General features: G+C 23.6%; 2 protein-coding genes across 5 annotated transcripts; both read left to right on the forward strand.

Moving 5' to 3' along the window:
* The first annotated feature begins 418 nt into the window (after window positions 1-418).
* LOC132917561 (nuclear exosome regulator NRDE2) lies at window positions 419-7,142 on the forward strand. Of its 2 annotated transcripts, XM_060978347.1 has the most exons (15): window positions 419-598; window positions 1,408-1,621; window positions 1,713-1,820; window positions 1,925-2,261; window positions 2,794-2,967; window positions 3,026-3,245; window positions 3,379-3,528; window positions 3,606-3,956; window positions 4,042-4,333; window positions 4,393-4,599; window positions 4,695-5,003; window positions 5,070-5,229; window positions 5,913-6,099; window positions 6,543-6,739; window positions 6,793-7,142. In XM_060978347.1, the coding sequence occupies exons 1-15, from the start codon at window positions 535-537 to the stop codon at window positions 6,916-6,918; spliced, it is 3,096 nt and encodes a 1,031-aa protein (XP_060834330.1). In that variant the 5' UTR covers window positions 419-534; the 3' UTR covers window positions 6,919-7,142. The 2 variants fall into 2 exon arrangements, with proteins under 2 accessions (XP_060834330.1, XP_060834331.1); XM_060978348.1 differs by lacking the exon at window positions 419-598 and having other exon boundaries at window positions 1,604-1,621; window positions 1,957-2,261.
* Window positions 7,143-8,352: 1,210 nt separating this feature from the next.
* LOC132917839 (uncharacterized) lies at window positions 8,353-18,535 on the forward strand. 3 transcript variants are annotated; one of them, XM_060978780.1, is made up of 14 exons: window positions 8,353-8,787; window positions 9,933-10,128; window positions 10,182-10,324; window positions 12,164-12,307; window positions 12,748-13,017; window positions 13,554-13,999; window positions 14,063-14,390; window positions 15,609-15,764; window positions 15,824-16,083; window positions 16,146-16,314; window positions 16,384-16,671; window positions 16,748-16,895; window positions 17,005-17,078; window positions 17,196-18,535. In XM_060978780.1, the coding sequence occupies exons 4-14, from the start codon at window positions 12,188-12,190 to the stop codon at window positions 17,349-17,351; spliced, it is 2,415 nt and encodes an 804-aa protein (XP_060834763.1). In that variant the 5' UTR covers window positions 8,353-8,787; window positions 9,933-10,128; window positions 10,182-10,324; window positions 12,164-12,187; the 3' UTR covers window positions 17,352-18,535. The 3 variants fall into 3 exon arrangements, with proteins under 3 accessions (XP_060834763.1, XP_060834765.1, XP_060834764.1); XM_060978782.1 differs by lacking the exons at window positions 8,353-8,787; window positions 9,933-10,128; window positions 10,182-10,324 and adding an exon at window positions 11,748-12,076; XM_060978781.1 differs by lacking the exons at window positions 8,353-8,787; window positions 9,933-10,128; window positions 10,182-10,324 and adding an exon at window positions 11,748-12,059.
* Window positions 18,536-19,706: the final 1,171 nt, after the last annotated feature.

Raw genomic sequence — 19,706 nt, forward strand, 5'->3', positions numbered from 1 at the left:
AATTTATGCGTGTATTATTAAAACATTAGGTTATAAAAGTTATAATAGAGAATATTTTGTGATTGTCAATTAAACAAAAATTATATGGATTATGCTAAATAACAACTGTTATACTAGTGTTACTACGATATAATAACGTAAAAGCATTTAAATACATTGATAATTAAAAGTTAACAATACTAATTACAAAATTAATTAATTTGTAAAATCCTTATGATTATTTTAATCCCCCGTAAATTAGATCCTCGTGCGTCATTTTAATCTCGCGTCAATTGGATCCTCTTGCGTCAGTTAGTCACAGGGATCTAGCTGTCGAGGGATCTATGTGACCATTCACCATTATTATTAATGTATTGGATTTGGAATTGATATTAATCCATTTTGATGATAACGTTAATACCGATAAGGCAATACCTGATAAGAAAATATATTTTTTTTTTAAATTTGAAATTCGTAATATACTTGTTTGTAGACATGTTATTATATTTTTAGTTTTTACATCTACATTATTGCTTAGTTTAATCATTTAACGTCATGTCATTATTTCCAGCGTATCTAGATAGCACAACAAAATCTAGTTCAACTGCAGATGTGGAAGGTAAGATAGTTTATTTTACTGATTTATAAATGAATGTACCCATTTATTTTTAAATCAATAGGTAGGTGTCTAACGTAGATTATAGACTTTTTGACCGTGTCAAAAAATTGAATTTCTCATGACTGATAAATATTAAGAAAGGACATTTGGTAATTATTTTTAAATGTAGGATGTTTGGTCCACAAAATTTTTGCTGTAGGATGTTTTGTTCTATCCTATTATTTAAATCATTATTAATTATACTAATTTCTTTAGGATTATTCAAGTTTATTAACAATTAATAAATTTATTTTTAATAGTCAATTTAATGTTTAAACTATAATATATAATATACAGTGAAATCCCGTTACAACAAACTCTAGGGGACTGAATTTTTTTTTCATTATAATGGAAATTTTGTTGTAACGAAAATTTGAATAAGCTCTTTTTCAGCAGGGGACTTCTATGATTTTTTGTTGTAATGGGAATTTACTGTATATAATTTAAAAATGTTATAACATTTTTAATATTTTTTAAATTACTTAATACAAATTATACAATATATAATTACAAATAATTAAATAAGCCAGTAAGACAATTATATTATGTCAAAACTAAAATGCTGTAAAAATGTATTATTTTTATTAATTTCTAAAAAAATTATAATATAGTTACCAAATTTTAATTCAATAAAAAAATATAAATTGATTTGTATGTCAACTTTAGTTTAGTTTTGAATTTATTTAATTGAATTTTTAGTTAATGTTGAATATTTTAATAATTTAATTTATCAATTTATTATAATCAATTTTATAACTTATTTTTATAAGCAAATGAAGAACAAAAGGTAGTACAATCAGAATGGCTTAAAAATTCTAGTTTTGAGCCTGAAGCTTCAAAACTTATTGACAATTTAATTAAAGAAGATAAAAAACAAGAACATGAGACAAATGTTCGAATTTCTTTTAAACAGTACAAAAAATTACACGGGAAAAAGAAGAAAAAAAAGGATAAAAAACATGTTAAAAAAATTAATCGACCAAAGTAAGTCATAATTCAAGTACTTAGGTATTTTTGTTTCAAATCATTTTTATTAAATTCCTTAGTTATTTATGGTTAACTTAACTTTTTTCAGATTATTTGTTGACCAAATTTTAAAGGACTGTGATTTTGTTTCAATTGATTGTAAAAGAGAATTGGGAAATTTAAAAGTTGAAAAACTGTATAGACCTGCTGCTCCTATGTAAGTTAATTATTAACATAATAAGGATACTTCTATCTGTATATTGAAGTATATTTAATTGAGATATTAAAATATTAATTTTTTTTGTTCTATTTTGTCTTAAGGTTTCGTGTCAGTAATAAATATCGTGTTCTAGATAATCAAGGATGGGCTTATAATTCTTTTAAGCAAAAACAAATTAAACGATATTACACTTTAAAAGAAAAAGATTATGGCGATAGAAGTATTGATATAAATATAGAAGAAGATTGTTTAACTCAAAATAAAATGTTAATAAATATTCCTAAAAAAATTCAAAATGAAGATAATGATATTGAAAAAGTTGAGTTGAATTCAATAAAATGTGAAAATTATTTAACTGAATTGACTGCTGGATTTAATAAACATTTAGCAGAACAGCCAAATGATATCGATTCATGGATTAAATTTGTAAATCATCAGGTAAGATTTTATTTTAAATGTATTATATTTTTTAAAGTTATCTTAAATTCTTCTTTTTATTTTTCTTCAGCCTCAACTATTTGAGGTCAGTCGTATTTTCTCTACACTTCTTTAGGGCTCTGTCCGCTACCTTTTATTTACTTACCCAAGGCTTTTTTCATGTCATTTTTTATTTTGTTCATCCGTCTCTTTTTCTGTTTTCCTCTCTCTCTATATCTCTCTCTCTTTATTCATTTCACAGTTATGCTTGACTCATAGTCAAGCTTCTTCTCATAACATGAATAAATAATCTCAACCTATTCTCTCTTATTTTATCAACAATTGGTGCCACTTCTACACTACCTTTAATATATTAATTTCTTACTCTATTATATTAACCACACATTCATCTTAGGATTATCATCTTCACTACATTCAACCTCTGTTTTTAATATCAATATATCCACAATATTCTAATCCATATTACATGGCTGGTCTCATACTACTCTGTGAAAATTATTTTAAATTAACTTTGATACAAATTGTTAAACAGGAAGCGTTATATTCTTTAAACCGCGGGTATGGTTATAAATGTAAATTGAATAAAAAAGTTATCTTAGAGAAGCAAATTGCTATATTAGACAAAGCACTTTCATTCAATTTTGAAAATGATCAGCTTCTTGATATGAAATGGACACTTGCTGAAGATTATTTTACACCAGAAGAAGTAATGTCTCACAAGTTATTTAAAAATATTTTTTAACAATTGTATTTTTATATATCAGCTTAATAAAGAATTATTGAAAGAATTAGAAAAATATAGTTCAACCAAATCTTCTCAAGCTTTATTATGGTGTCACTATATAAATGTAAATCAAAACTCTTTATCAGATTGTACAACCTCCAGTGTTCTTAAAAGGTATTCAGATGCTATGTTTGCTTTAAGTAAAATTAAACGAGGTTTACCATTGGATGAACAATTTGATATACAACAAAATATTATTGGTTAGTAATATATTGTATTAATTCTAATTCAATCTCCTTAATAACAAAATATTTTGTTATACTTCCACTTCTTATTATATATTATATTAATTAAATGATTTTAATGTTTTTAATGTATATATACATGTTATAGAACTGTTTGTGAAGTGTGGTTTATTTCTGAGACAGGCTGGACATTATGAACAGTTGTTAACATTAATAAACATGTATTTTTCAATCAGCATTAACCACTTTGATAATGATCTTATTGAAAAGTTTTATATTGAATCATCTGATGACATAAGTAAAAAAACAAAACATATTAATCTATATAATATATTTTTTATGGTATAAATATAATGATCTTTTAATATATTACAGTTTTTGATAATGAATTGAAAACTATGCCTCTGAATAAAGCATGGTATCAAGTAGAATCATTGCGATCACGTGATCGTTGGTTACCTCTTCCTAAGCATATGGCAGATGATGCGGAAGATCCTCAAAGAGTTGTTTTACCTGAAGAAATGGCAGAATTAGTTCAACCTTTAGCCATTCATAAGTCTGTCATTGCAAATCTAGTTACTGCCTGCTTTATTTTACTAAAAATGCCAATTTTACCATTTCGCCATTTTGTTGCATACCAATTAGGCATTCATAAATGCCATTATTACTTAGATAGTCTTGAAATTGTTCTCAGTAGTCTCTTTATGGCTCATCATTTTGAAGATTGTAAGTTAATGTTTACATTATATGTGTTTAATTTCTATTATCCTTGCTATAATCATAATGTATTAATAATCATATTTTTTTCTAGCAAACTTTGGTGAAAAGAAAGCAAGTAATGCATTGTTGGTAATGCTCAATACTGCAATGCCACCTAACTATTATGAAGAATCTATTTCCAGCCAAACATATTCTCGTTTTTTAACTAGTATTTTAAGACATATAACTGATTGCTTGTATGCTATGGATTATATTGATGAGGCTAATATGTTTTTAGTATGGTGGTTAAGATTTGAAAGATATTGTATGATTGTAAATTTTAGCTCTGATAACAGTCGTTTGGTGTCTGAAGTTAAGTTATTACTTGGAAAACCTCATTACAGGTAATATATCATTCAAATAAAGTAACTTTACCCAGTTAAAAGGCATTTTTATGTTACAGAAATAATATTCCTTTGTTCATTGAATTTGCATTACTCAAAAATCAAGTAGGCAAAAAAGATGATTCTTTGAAAATTTTACAAAAACTAATTGATGGTCAGTCTGTTTTGTTGGATAATAAACCAGTTTATTTAAATAATACTTATCGAGCACCATACACAGCTATTTATAAGAATATTGTTGAAATATTAATTCAATCTGAATGCAAGTAAGTAATATTTATTTATATTTTCTATATGTATATAAATTCATATTAATTGATTAATTGTATGTCGTTACTAACAATAATTGTTTTGGATTTAGAGAAAAAGCTTTACAAACACTTATAGCTCTTGCAACTGGAGTATTGCCAAAAAATGCAAATTTAAATTTAACAGAAGAAGCAATGCTTGTATTTGATAATGTCACAGAAAGCATTTTAAAAGATAAAGAACAATTTGCATACTGTGATCTAAAATATAATTACTTGCCACAATTTCTCATTGAATGGGTTATTTGTCGTGCTTGGTTTTTGTATTTGACTGAGAGTGTACAAACTTCTGTATCTATGCTTAAAGATGTAATTATAAAAATTAAAAATATTATTACAACAGAAAACTATCAAAAAAACCAGTAAGACAATTTTAATATATTATACTTAAGTTTAAATATTTAGTAATAAATTTGAAATTGTTATAGTGCTGCTGAAGAAATCTTAACTGAAACTATGATTGTTATTTTAAATTATCATTGTAACAAATCAAAAACATATCATAAAGAATTAAAAATATGTTTAAGAAGTGCTATATCAAAGTATTCTCACAATATGCAATTTTTATTTTCGATGGTCTGGAATGAGGTAAAATAAAAGTATATATATTATAAAGGAATATATTCTATGTGCATTGTTAATTAAATGCTTTTGTGGATTTAAAATAGTTATAATAATATGTGTGATAGATGATAATGATTTTCTTTGTGGTGCTCAATATTATCAAAGTTATTTGTTGTTAAAAGATATCAACGGCTGGATAAAATGATCAAATTATATGAAAAATTATTTTTAATAATAGTTTTATTCTTGACATATCAATGACATTATATTCCCAAGATTGGTGGTTAATGATAATACATAATATATAATAATTAACAAATAACTAAGTTTATTATTAATTTTATTATTGATGTATTAAACAGCAATTTCCTACTTAGTTATCTATTTACGCCAATAACATAATTATAACAATATACTTGATAACAAACCATACTTTTAAATATATTTTATAAATCTTTAAAATGTATATAATATTTTAATTGAATATGTCGATTTTTAGTTATACCACTAAAATCCTATACCTAGTATTAATATCAATATGGAAATTTTGAAAAGATTAATACAAAAATATTTATTATATTATTATTAAAAATTTGTTTTCATTTCAATTTGTAAAACACCTTTAAGTTTTTAAATTTTAATATATATATATATATATATTTATTTGTTCTTCGTTGACAATAAAGTTGTTTATTTATATTTTACAGACTAAGTATGGAGGTTTTGGAACACCACTATGGCAAATTGAAAATGTTTATGTTGATAATATTGTTGCTGAAAATATGGAAACTGTTAGATTAATGTTGATTCTAGTGGGTAGAGAACGATTGAGAATAGCAAGTGATGTAGCAAGAAAACATTTGAATGATAATAAAAGTTCCATGAGTATATACGGTAAAATGTTTTAATTTATTTTATGACTAACATATGTTTTTAAATAAGGTACCATTATATACTTGAAGTACATTGAATTGAATTGATTTTTAATTCAATGTTATATAGTTATTAATTGTATCTGTAATGTGAGAGTTTTGTGGTGTTATTTAATATCCTATAAACTGAAATTAAATGATCTTTAATTCATGATACTTATAACTAAGTTTATTTTTGTTTTAACAAAGTAATAAGAGCTCACAATATTTTTTTAGAAAATAATTATGAACATATTTATAATATCTACTATTATAAATATGTTCATAATTTCTAAATGTTTTTGTATATTTTCAATTGAAAAATGTTTTAAATTACAATCTTTTACTATTTATATTTTATAAATCAGCTGAAATATTATTATACTCATATTTGTATTTTAATTGCTGTTTAACTTTTTTTTATAGGAGGTGGAAATATTTTAGATGTGTGCAAAAACATGCGCAATTTGTTTGACTATTTTATAAGAAATCTTAGCAATATTACAGGAATGAAAAAGTGTCCAATGTTTTGGCGACTTTATTTACACTATATTTCTGAAACCTCACCATCGGATTATAAAAAATGTTTCTACGAAGCTGTTGAAAACTGTCCATGGCATAAGGTATATTAAATTTTAAAAGTATTTATTGTTAATTAAAAAATGTGTGTTTACAGTTTTTATACATGGAAGCTGCATTTTACCTACTAGAAGAGCTGCCAAACATCTGTGACATATTAGTCGAAAAAGAGTTACGAATACACATTACCCACGAAGAGTTGTTAGTGTTGAGAGAAGACTAAATTAAATATCATACTTAGTAAAAACTATTTTTAATACTAAATAAATCATTAAAATATGTTAATAAGAGAGTTCAATAATTTTTTTCAATTTATGATGTATATTCTAATATATTTAAAAATTATTTGTGTAATGTATAAAATATGACTATTTTTATGATAAGACTGAATATTTTGTATGATATTAATATATTAATTTAAAATAAATATTTCAATTGCAGAATTAATTAAGATGTTTATATTGCCATGAAAAATTTGGTATTCAAAATAATCTAACATAATATATAACTTAATAAACAAAACTTTCATTATGCTCTAAACTATAGAATTAATAATTTATTCAACATATTTTCAATATTGAGGAGATAGTTTTTAATATAAAATTAAATCTAGTTAGTACTTTGTAGGAAATGTTAAATGACTATAGAGGATTTGAAACATAGATTTTTGTTAAAAAGACCTACTTTCGTTCCAACATATTAAATACTGGTCGATCTTTTATTACATCATATACATTTACTTATTAAATTTGTCTTCTAAAATGTATACATTTTTTTTTATATTCAATAACCTTAATAACTAATTACATTTGTTTTGGTAAATTAATGGAAAAGTTATTTATACTATAATCTGAACTCTGAAGTAGATATATTATGATTTAATCAGTTTTCAATGTCAATTTTTATAATTAAGACTTAAAAATGTATTACAATATTTCACAACTTGATCTTTCTGATTTATGTGGGTTTTGCTAAACTCTTATTTTAAGTTTTAGTAAAAAAAAACAATTTTTTATTGTATTTTCAAACATTAGGTGTAAAAATTAGAAATTTCATATGGATTTGAACATAAAAGGCTTTTAAAAAAATTGGAAATTAGTTTTTTGATATTTTTTAATAACTTTAAGAATACCTTATGATGAATCTTGTATTAAACTTTCAAGTATTTTTACTGACAAACTGTTATATCTGAATAAAATAAAAATAAAAAATTTAATTATAATCTTTAAATAGAACAAAAATTAACAAAATATTTTGAAAATGTTATAAATTATAATGTTTATTAAATAATTTCATTAATATTTAGTAAAGTTTTCAAGTTTCTACAGTTATTAATTTTTTAATTACAATAAGAAATGTAATTGATTTTGCAAAAACTGATTCTATATAAAAATTCTTGTTTTTTGAATTCTTGTGAAAATTAATGTGAATTTTTTATTTTTTATTCCTTAAAAGTACTAACTAGATTCAATTTGCTACTAAAAACTATCTCCTCAATATTGAAAATATGTTGAATAAATCATTAATTCTATAGTTTAGAGCATAGTGAAAGTTCTGTTCATTAAATTATATATTATTATACAACTCACAAATACGGTAATCGACTTAATCACATTTTTAGTGACAATTTCTAGACACCCGATCACCCACCATTCCCTATCGATTTTCCGGTGAAACGATTTTCACTCAACCACCTCGAAGGCGGCTTCTATATACCGGAATCGAGTTTCACCAGCCCATAGTAGAAAAATAAATCCTGTAGTATTACAAAGAGTTCTATAAAAAAAAAAAACATGATCTATCAAATTATTATAATATTTATCATCCGTGGCAAACGACAATCGTCGTCATTTGTAGGAAACGATTAACAATTCAAATATAATTTTATTAAACAGTCGTCAAACAGCCTTCAGTACGTGACAAATACTCTCATAGTCTCATTTTCATAAAATATTTCAATAATTCCATTCCAAAGCGTAAAGAAGACGAATGAAGAAATAATCTAGCTGTTTCTTCTGTGGTGGTCCACGTTTGAACTTAATATGGCACAGCTTGATTTCGCCGAAAATCGTCGAAGGATAGGTATAATTACGTAAGTTTTTTTTCCTATAATTTTGGGGTAGTAATAAATTTAATATTTATACTTTAAATAAATGTTTATTGACTTGTACAAGCTGCTACCCTGATAACTTAGACCTATATTTTATTTACGATCGTCCAATGCAGTTGGTCGGCAACCGGCGGGTTATTGTAACAAGTAACAACCCGTTTTAAATTCTTAAACGATGAAATCTTTTTTTTTTTAAATATTTTATTATTTTAAAGTTCTAGATAATATTTTTTTTCATAGCAAACAATTTAAGAATACAAAATTTTTATTTTTGTCCGCGAACTGTTTTTAATTTGTGAATATGGCATGAGAGTTCAAAAAGGTTAAAGTTCAAAAATAGCCAAGAATGAAATAAATTCGTCAATTATACCTTGGATCCTGGACGCGTAACAATGAATGTATATTGATTTTAATATTATTTAGTTTTTTTTCTATCTGTTATGAATTTTTGTAGCAAATATGATCTATTTAGTTCTTTGGGTGGTTAATAGTAAAATAAAATAAAAAAGTTCAGATCTTGTCATAATGTTGGAAACACGGGAATCATTATTCATTACGCTATTTATGTACTTGTATAATTTCGACAAAATTAATTAATTTACTAAGTTTTAATTCAAAAATGCTAATCATAGGATGTTGAAAATTTTACCAACTGTCTACATTATGATTTCCTATACATTGTATAATTATAAAAACATTTTAACAATTTTAAATAATTATATTTTTTTTTTTTTAAGCCGATAAAAATTATTGATAGCAAATATGATTTAAAATTTAATACAGTGTTCTTCATCAGTCACTAAATTACTGCAATAAAAAATGTATAGTCACGATATTATATTTTTATAAACGTTTAAAATCAAAATTTTGACAAATTTTGTCTAAATCTATATAATTTTCAAATTATTTTTTCATCAGATATTTATATAATAATGTATTTTTATATACAAATGTAAAATAGTAATTCTCATTAGTTTTTTTACCTATAAAAAATATAAAAGGTTTACTGGAAAGTCAGATTATTTTTTATGACTGAAGTTCAATATTTTATGACTTATTGAGTATTATTGACTTATTTTATTACATTAATTTTTGTATTTTAATTGCTATTTAACTTTTTTTTATAGGAGTTGGAAAAATTTAAATGTGTGCAAAAACATGCGCAATTTGTTTGACTATTTTATAAGAAATCTTAGCAATATCACAGGGATGAAAAAGTTGTCCAAGTTTTGGCGACTTTATTTACACTATATTTCTGAAACCTCACCATCGGATTATAAAAAATGTTTCTACGAAGCTGTTGAAAACTGTCCATGGCATAAGGTATATTACATTTTAAAAGTATATATTGTTAATTAAAAAATGTGTGTTTACAGTTTTTATACATGGAAGCTGCATTTTACCTACTAGAAGAGCTGCCAAACATCTGTGACATATTAGTCGAAAAAGAGTTACGAATACACATTACCCACGAAGAGTTGTTAGTGTTGAGAGAAGACTAAATTAAATATCATACTTAGTAAAAACTATTTTTAATACTAAATAAATCATTGAAATATGTTAATAAGAGAGTTCAATAATTCTTTTCAATTTATAGAATTAATGATTTATTCAACATATTTTCAATATTGAGAAAATAGTTTTTAATATAAAATTAAATCTAGTTAGTACTTTGAAGGGATAAAAAATTCACATTAATTTTCAAAATAATTCAAAAAACAAGATTTTTTATAGGTATAGAATCAGTTTTTGCAAAATCAATTACATTTCTTATTGTATTTAAATAATTAATAACTGTAGAAACTTGAAAATTTTACCAAATATTAATGAAATCATCTAATAGACGTAATTTATAACATTTTCAAAATATTTTGCTAATTTTTGTTCTATTTAGAGATTCTAACTAAATTTTTTATTTTTATTTTATTCAGATATGATAGTTTGTCAGTAAAAATACTTGAAAATGTAATACAAGATTCATCATAAGGTATTCTTAAAGTTATTAAAAAATATCAAAAAACTGATTTCCAATTTTTTTAAAAGCATTTTTTGTGCAAATCTGTATGAAATTTCTAATTGTTACACCGAATGTTTCAAAATGCAATAAAAAATGTTTATTTTTTACTAAAACTTAAAATAAGAGTTTAGCAAAAACCCACATAAATCAGAAAGATCAAGTGACAAGTTGTGAAATATTGTTAAACATTTTCAAGTCTTAATTATGAAAATTGACATTGAAAACGGATTAAATCATAATATATTTACTTTCAAGTTCAGATTATAATATGAAAAATAACTTTTCCAAAACAAGTGTAATTACAAGTGTTATTTCGTAGTTATTCAAGTCATTGAATATAAAAAAAATGTATACATTTTTGAAGACAAATTTAATAAGTATATGTATATAGTGTAATAAAAGATCGATCAGTATTTATAATATGTTGGAACTAAAGTAGGTCTTTTCAGCAAAAAACTATATACCTATTTCAAATCCTCTATAGTCATTTGACATTTTCTATTATCAGGTGGTAAATATCTTATTATTCTTATTCTTTGGGCGGCTGTTCAGTATTCAACACGATTTAAAATAAGTAGTTTGTTCTGGGGTCTATAGTTTTATCACTGTTATTGACCCAGGCACGTATACTATGGGGGAGGGTTCATCCTAGTGTGAGAAAAACAGCAATACTATCTGATAGGTATCTTGGGAAAAATCATGGAGTAAATATGACTATGTTTTTAACAGCCACAATCGGAGTAACTGATATTCGTAGTAATTTATCCGGAGCATTACTATAATTCGGTGAAATCACTTTTCGTGGCTACGGTGTTATCCTCTTTTTATTTTTATTGTTTTATCTGCCTTGTTCATGATTTTATCAGAATTTAACGGAAAATAAACAAAATGTATTGTTAAAAAATGTTTATAGTGATTAGATACTAGAGATAAAATAATAAATAGTAAACGTTAAATGAAGAAGTAATAATGATTATTAAGTAATTATAAGTATTCATTCTATCACTTACATAACTACATAAGTCATAAGTATCAATTTTCGAACCATTTGTTATTATAAATATTTAAACAAATACATTTATACATGTGACGTATTATTTAAACGTTCTATTGTTATCACTTAAATTTCATTAATTTCAGTTAATTTAAATTTAAATGTATCTTAAGTTACTAGAAATTATTAAGGACTAGGTACAACCTATTACATATTTGAATTTTGTTTCAAATTATTCTTGAAGTAAGAATTTGTTATTTGTATGTTTCTTGGATTATTTTATAATAAAATTTTGTGTTTATATATATTATGATTTTGTATTAGACCTTAAACTAAATATTTTTTAGGTATTAAGTTAATTTCCTTCAAATATGGACCATTTAATATCACCATCATTTCATAACCATTTGAAGAATTTTATTATAGCTGCTAAACAATATTCATGTTGCCATGATGAATCATCTTTAAATGGAGTTCTCTGTTCATTACAAGTATGTATTTAAAATTTAATCTATCTACAGAGTAACATGAACAAAATTGAGTTTTATTTTATTTCCCTATATTTCTATGTCAATTGCTAAAGCTTAACTAGCTTAGTGATTTTTATGTATGATAATTTTTATAAAAAAAAGTTTACTTATACCCATATTTCCAAGCATCAAAACAAATACAGTAGATTCTATTATTCTAACTATAACTATTATTAAACTTATACCTATATTAGTATATAATATATAAGGTGTAACAAGACTATTTCACAAACTTCCATTAAAAATGTTACTATATTTGTTAAATAGTCCTGTTACAACCTTTATAATATAGCATATAATATTTAATTATTGGTTATTATATTTATTTCTGATTATTTATCATAATAAGTTTAAGCTAAATATGAATTATAAATTATTGTTTGTATATTATTATTTTTCAGATCCTTGGACAATTATCTAATGAATTTATTTTTAATTCAAAAGACACATTAAGACATGAGTTTTATATGAAGTTATATGAATTGATGAGTAATACTAATGACGATTCTGAGATTATGTGGGCGGCTGTTCATTTTTTGCAGTCCATTGTAAAGCAAGGATTTTTTCATGACATAATACTAAACAATAATGAATTAACACTAATTTTGACAAAATTACTTAAAGATGAATTATCATTAGATAAAAAAATCAAAATACTTAAACTACTTCAGGTAAATTATAGTTTATTCATCAATTTGATATTTTAAATTATAAGCAGAGCTCGGGAGTTTATTATATTTTTTTTTTTTGTAAATTTTAGAACATCCCAAGTAAGATAAAAATTTGTCCTAAATGTCTTACAGAAATGTTTGTATATTTATGGATTTTATTATTATTTTGCTTATTTAGAATTATACGTGCTATTTTTAGAAACATTCTCATACTTAACTGGATCAAATTGAATTCAATTGATTTTTTTTATTCATTCATCAAGAAAGTTTGATATTAACATCATTGAAACTATTGAAAATTTTGGAATGGAAATGATATTCAATAGGTATTCTCTATATCTATCAAAAAATTAAAGATAAAAAAGAAATTGATATATTACTTTTAATATTTTATTTTGCATATTTAACAAATTTTTAATACATTACAAAATTGCATTTAAATTACTAATATGCAACTTTTAATACTATAACTACTGAGCCCTGCTTATATGTATAATTGACTTAACTATTAAATATAATAGATTATGAATTTTTAGGAATTGACATATAGAATGAAACTACAATGGCAGGAAAGCCATTCATCTGAACTAATTAGTTTGTTGATAAAATGGATATCAACTGAAGACAAAGATCTTATATCATTAAGCTTAGGAGTTTTAGTAAATGTGTGTTGTAAAAACAAATTTGCCATGTTTACTCTTGTGAAATGTACACATTCTAAATCCTTCATGCGTCTACTTTTAAAACTACAATCTGACGATATATTTATCAAAGTTCAAGTGTATAAATTATTATTAATTTTAGAACATGTATCTGGTCAGATACCACATGTTGATGTTAACAATTTAATTGATGTAACATTTGTTGTTTTGGAAGAAGGACTTAAACTAAAAAATGTATTTGTTTTACGTCATGCAGTTGACTTTTTTATTGATATTAGTGAACATGCACGTTGGAAAAATTATGTTTTAGAATATGACGGGTATGTTTATTTTAAATTATAATGTATATACTATTTTCTAACTTAAATGTAATTATTTTTTAGCTATAAAACAAATGTGATTAAAATATTAGAAGCTATGAATGATTTTAAATATATTGAGAAAACTCATAACAATTATTACTTAATATTGCAAAGTGTGGACTTACTTTTGCAATTTGTCCACCATGTAATCCAATTCAAGAATGAAGATTTAATCATATTATATCCTAAAATAATAATATACATTTTGCATTGGACTCAATTTTCAAATCTTCATGAACAATCAATGTCAATTTTACAAACAATAATTATAAATGTACGAAGTTATAATAATTATATGGATCAAACCCTTCAATGTGATATTTATGAAAATCTAGAGAAGAGTTTATATGTAAGTTTAATGTTTACATATGTAATGAAATAATTTAATTTTAACAAAAAACTATTGAAAATAAATTATTTTACTTATTATATTTATATTTAATTAATTGCCCTGCTGTCTCCATCTATGGAACCCAAATTCCTAATTCGCAAACAGTGAAATATCTTGGTCTAACCCTAGATCGTAGGCTAACTTGGGCACAGCATACCAAATTGAAGCGTCTTAATCTAAACTCTCGTTTTCGTTTACTCAAATCGTTCATTAATAATAACACACACACTAACCTTAACACAAAACTACTTATCTACAAATCCTTAATCAAGCCAGTTTGGACTTATGGTATTCAGCTATGGGGTAATGCTAAAAAATCGAACCTGAACAAAATACAAACCTTTCAAAACTTAGCCCTCAGAAAACTTCTTAACGCTCCACCCTACGTCTCGAATAGCACTATCCATTCTGACTTAAAAATGAAAACAGTCCATGAAGAAGCAAAAATACACTATAAACGCTTTCATAGCCGTCTGTCCTCTAACCCTAATCCGTTAATACGTGATATCGCAGTCCCGACCATTCCTGGCAATCCGCCCAGACGCCTCAAACGTAGCTGGTGTCGTGACCTCCTTGTTCCCCCCTTGTAATAAAATTCAATTTAAAAAAAAAAAAAAAAAAAAAAATTTAATAAACAAACAAATAGAAATCTCTAAGTAGAAAAAAAAATAATAATAACAATAAATCATTAGTGAGTGTCATTACTGGATGGCTTCTCATATCTTGTCTGCCATGTAAATATATATGTTTTATGTTAGTTTTCTAGTTTTAGATATTAATGTTTAATATGTTTATGTTTTTCTACCCTCTGCCTATATACTTATTGTGCCTAATGGGTATAGATTGTATATTTTAAATAAAGAAAAAAAAAAAAAAAAAAAAAAAAATATTTAATTAATGTTACATAACAAAAAGTTTTGAATCAAATATTTTTAATGAGATATTATAGTTTAATTTAAAAATAATGACCTGATTTAAATAGTTGACAAACTATTAAATTAAACTTTTAGTTACAATGAATGTATGTACTTCAATATTAGTTAAAAAAAAAAAACACAAATAAATAATGGGGAGAATTTTTTAATATTAATTAATAATTAAATAGTGAAATTTTTAAAAGTAATATTACATTTATCTACTATATAAAAATGTATTCATAGTAATTATATTTTTCAGGTGTTGCTAATGATTTTATTTGAACCAAATAAAAATGTAGAAAATGATTCTATTATATGTACATGGAATAAATATGCCATATGCTTAAGACTTCTTCAAGAAATGTTAAAGATGCAAAATTTATATGAAATAATTGAAGAAAAACTTAATATTTCAGTATGAAACATTTTTATAATTTTGTATCTAATAATTTAATACTAACTTTTGTTTTACAGTCTCTTCAGTCTTTATTTCATTCTTTGATATTGATTGATATTAACAATTTAAATAATCTACAAAATATCACATTTGTGTATATCGAAGCGCTATGCTTTTTATCTGAATTAGTGGCAAAGAATCCTACTTGGATGTCTTTATATTCTGAAATATTGAATCAAAAACATGTTTATCGTGTACTTGCATTTATAATTTATAAAGGTACAAAAAATATGAAACAAAAAGTATTAGATCTCATAACTAAATTTTCACAACAAAGGTAACACATAATTTATAATTTAACATAATATTTATTTTAATTATATTTTAATTTATATTTAGTACTTTAATGTTATCCGATTGTTTGGAAGAAATAGAACAATTATCTTTAGCTAAAGTGAAAAATATGACAACTACAAATTCAGAAATAAAGCCTGTATGTACATTTGCTCAAGAAGAACAAATACAAATGTTTATTGATAAATTAGAAAATATATTCAATTCAAATGAAGTAAATAATTATGATATTTTTATTTTAAAATTTTTTTCAGTATTAATCAAATTAAATATATTTTTTTAGAAACTTAGTATAAAAACGAGTAATGTTATTACATTATATCAGTACAAAATGAATACATTTAAACAAACTGAAGTGTGGTTAAAACAAAGTCTTGATAATGCCTCTGAAGAAATAACACGGTTAAATTATAAAATAGTTTGTTTAAATAGTGAATCAATGGAACTAAATCAAATGTTATTAGATAATCATAAAGAAATTGAAGAGTTGACAATAGAAAATGAAAATTTAAAAAAAAAATTAAATGATATTACAGAACAATTTGCTACAACTAGTAATGACTTTGCAAAAGTAACTAAATCATATTATGCAAATTAAAATAATTAATAAGCATATTTAATAATATAAATATATTATATTACCTTAGCTATCTCGAAATTATGAATCAAAACGTCAAATTATTCAAGAGCAAAATTCATCAATAAAAAACCTTGAAAAACAATTAGAAGAGCTACATTTAGAAAGCGATAAAATGAAAGCTAATTTACTAGACCAATTAAAAAATGAAAAAGCTGGTAAAAATTACGTTTATACTATACATTTTTGAATTCATAAATGTTTTTATTTGTCTGTGTATAAACTTTAAAATTTATAATTATACATTTTTAATTATTATTATTCTAGAAAATAAAATTCAAGTTTCAAAGTTGGAACAACAATTAACTGAAAAACAAAGTATCATTAATGAAAAAATAGAAGTAAGTTCTAATAAACTATTGTATAAATTAAAATATTTAAATAAAATCAATATTTTAACATTTCTATTTACTATTTTTATTGATTGATCATGTTTTATATTTTGTTATATCCAACAGGAAATCAACAACAAAATATCTTTTATTAAAAATCTAGAAAATATTGGTTTAGAAAAAGATAAAGATATTATTGATTTGCGTAAACAACTACAAGAACAACATAGAGTTCGTGAAATGATAAGTCAAATGTTAGCTGCTACATCTAGTAAACCTTAATAATTATCTGATATCTAATCTTGACTTAGTTAATTTGTGTTCCTTAGTTAAATCTAGAAATCTATATTTTAAAAAAAAAAAAAAATGTTTTATAACCATCATAAGTTAATTTCACAAAGTTAATGTAACTATGTGTTTTTAAATCATAGTTTTTACTTATTTAGTAAGTATAATGTTTTTATGACTAACATTTTTCTAAAATTCACATAGAGATATGAATTGATTATTAAAAGAAATACATTAATTTAAAGATTTTATATTTCAGATCTTAACATTATAATGTTTAAAGATGAATATTATCTTAATTAAAAATACTTTTTAAGCTTAAGATTTTGAAAAATTATGTTTTAAAAAATTATTATTTAATGTATTTTTGTTTTTTTACAATAAGTACAGTAAATATTTTTTTATAATTCTATTAATTCATTATTAATAATATAAACCATCGTTCATCAGCCACTAATAAAAGCCTATATTTTACATAATTATAGATAACTAATAACTAAACAGATTAATACAATATCTTAGAACATATTAAAAACAATCTTAACAATACTGTATTGTTTCATAGAAAATTTCTTGTATTGTAAATTATAATAAACTAGACAAATGTATTGTTAAAATAAAATGTGTTTAAATTTATCTTTATTGAAAGAAAAACTTCTTTTATACTTCAGTAAAGTAATTTTAAGATAACTTAAATATATATTAGTTATTTCTTATTTGCTATTACTAAAATATAATAATTTGTTTATATATTTTTTCTTTAATTTTATGTATAGATTATAAGTTACTATAAAGATTGATAAACATTTTGTTTCATTGACTTATTGTATTATTGAGGTGATTTATTTTTATTTATATAATTATTCAATTATTGTATACTTTTAAAGTTTATTAGATACTATTTTTGCTATTAAAATATTTTTTATTAATATTTTTTCTCTCTATTTAGTAATATAACTGCCCATTACCTTTTTATTTTATAACGTCATAATGAGTATACTACATTATTGACATTATTTTTTTATATTTTTATAATTATTATTTGTATTTTTTCATTTAAAAAAATATTTGATCGTTAAAATTCTTGAAAATATAATACAAGATCTCACATGAGTTTTCTCTTATTTTTATAGCTATGTACAATTATTAAAAATATATAGATACAATTTTGTTTTAGATGCATTTGAAGTTAAAATTTATAAAATCTTTAATTTTTATGGCTTAAGTTTGAATATGTAATATAATATTCCTTATAAGTCATAAGTATTTCATACTTGAATTAAAGAATCTAAAAAATATGCAAACATAATTATTTTTTTTGACATTTGAACAAATTTACGTATTTTAACTATGAATAACGATGTTAAATATTTTATTTTAGATCAAAAATTTTATGCCTGGTGACTTCAAACTTTTACGTATATTATTATGAATTTTACCATATGTTGATGCCTGATTCTTCACTTGCATAGAATTCAATTTCCGAAAAATGTTATATACTGTATACTAGTCCAGGGTTTCTCAAATGGTGTTTCGCCGGGTAAGTCCAAACGTGTTGCGGGAAGTACTAATATTAAATGTACAAAACTTGTTGACACTATATTTGCAAAAATTAATAGGTATTATTCTTATATTTTTTTTTTTATTGTGTGTTACAAAGTATGAACATTTTTAATAGTGTGTCGCCATAATACAAAGGTTGAGAAACACTACACTAGTCTATTTCATTAATACAATATACATTTTGAATTATTTTCTTTTCATTTTGTCCAATTTTTTTTAAAACGGACTTTTTATTTATGGACCTTTTGTCCCCGTACTTTTCATCCGCGATTCGTCATAAATATATTTTTTAATTTTTTCAAAACATTAGGTACAAACAAAAAACATTTAAAAAAAAATAACATTTTAAACGAATAAAACGCTTGTTTTGTTTTATTTTCACCATCCTGGCACCCACTAGGCACTAATAGTGGCGCCTACTATACACTATTTTACACTTAACTATTAGGTCAACAGAGTAGACAGTAGACGGTAGTATTTAAAAAAATATAATAATATAGCCATTTTAGGTATTTATTTGTGCATATGATCATCAGATCATTAGAGTTTATTCATCATAAAATTATAAGAGTTAATTGTAGTTCTGGAATAAGGGCAACGAATAAAATGTACCGATTGGGGTACGAATTATGCTTGGAGTATAAGTAGCGGAGGTGAACTCTAAAAAAAACCGGTTCGGGTTGATTATTTGACCGACCCTCATAATTGTTTCATACTGAATAGTCCATCATTCCACCAATTGTCTATATGGTCTATCCACGGATTAAGATCGCAGTCTGTGGGTCT

The sequence above is a fragment of the Rhopalosiphum padi genome, chromosome 1 (genome assembly GCF_020882245.1).
Source record: "Rhopalosiphum padi isolate XX-2018 chromosome 1, ASM2088224v1, whole genome shotgun sequence".
NCBI lineage: Eukaryota > Metazoa > Arthropoda > Insecta > Hemiptera > Aphididae > Rhopalosiphum > Rhopalosiphum padi.

Coding starts and splice junctions, on each gene's coding strand:
- LOC132917839 (XM_060978780.1), top strand. CDS start 12,188: ATGGACCATTTAATATCACCATCATTTCATAACCATTTGAAGAATTTT. Junction 14,000..14,062: donor TATGTTTTAGAATATGACGG/GTATGTTTATTT, acceptor ATTATTTTTTAG/CTATAAAACAAATGTGATTA. Junction 17,079..17,195: donor TCATTAATGAAAAAATAGAA/GTAAGTTCTAAT, acceptor TATATCCAACAG/GAAATCAACAACAAAATATC.
- LOC132917561 (XM_060978347.1), top strand. CDS start 535: ATGTCATTATTTCCAGCGTATCTAGATAGCACAACAAAATCTAGTTCA. Junction 3,246..3,378: donor TATACAACAAAATATTATTG/GTTAGTAATATA, acceptor TACATGTTATAG/AACTGTTTGTGAAGTGTGGT. Junction 5,230..5,912: donor TTTCGATGGTCTGGAATGAG/GTAAAATAAAAG, acceptor TATATTTTACAG/ACTAAGTATGGAGGTTTTGG.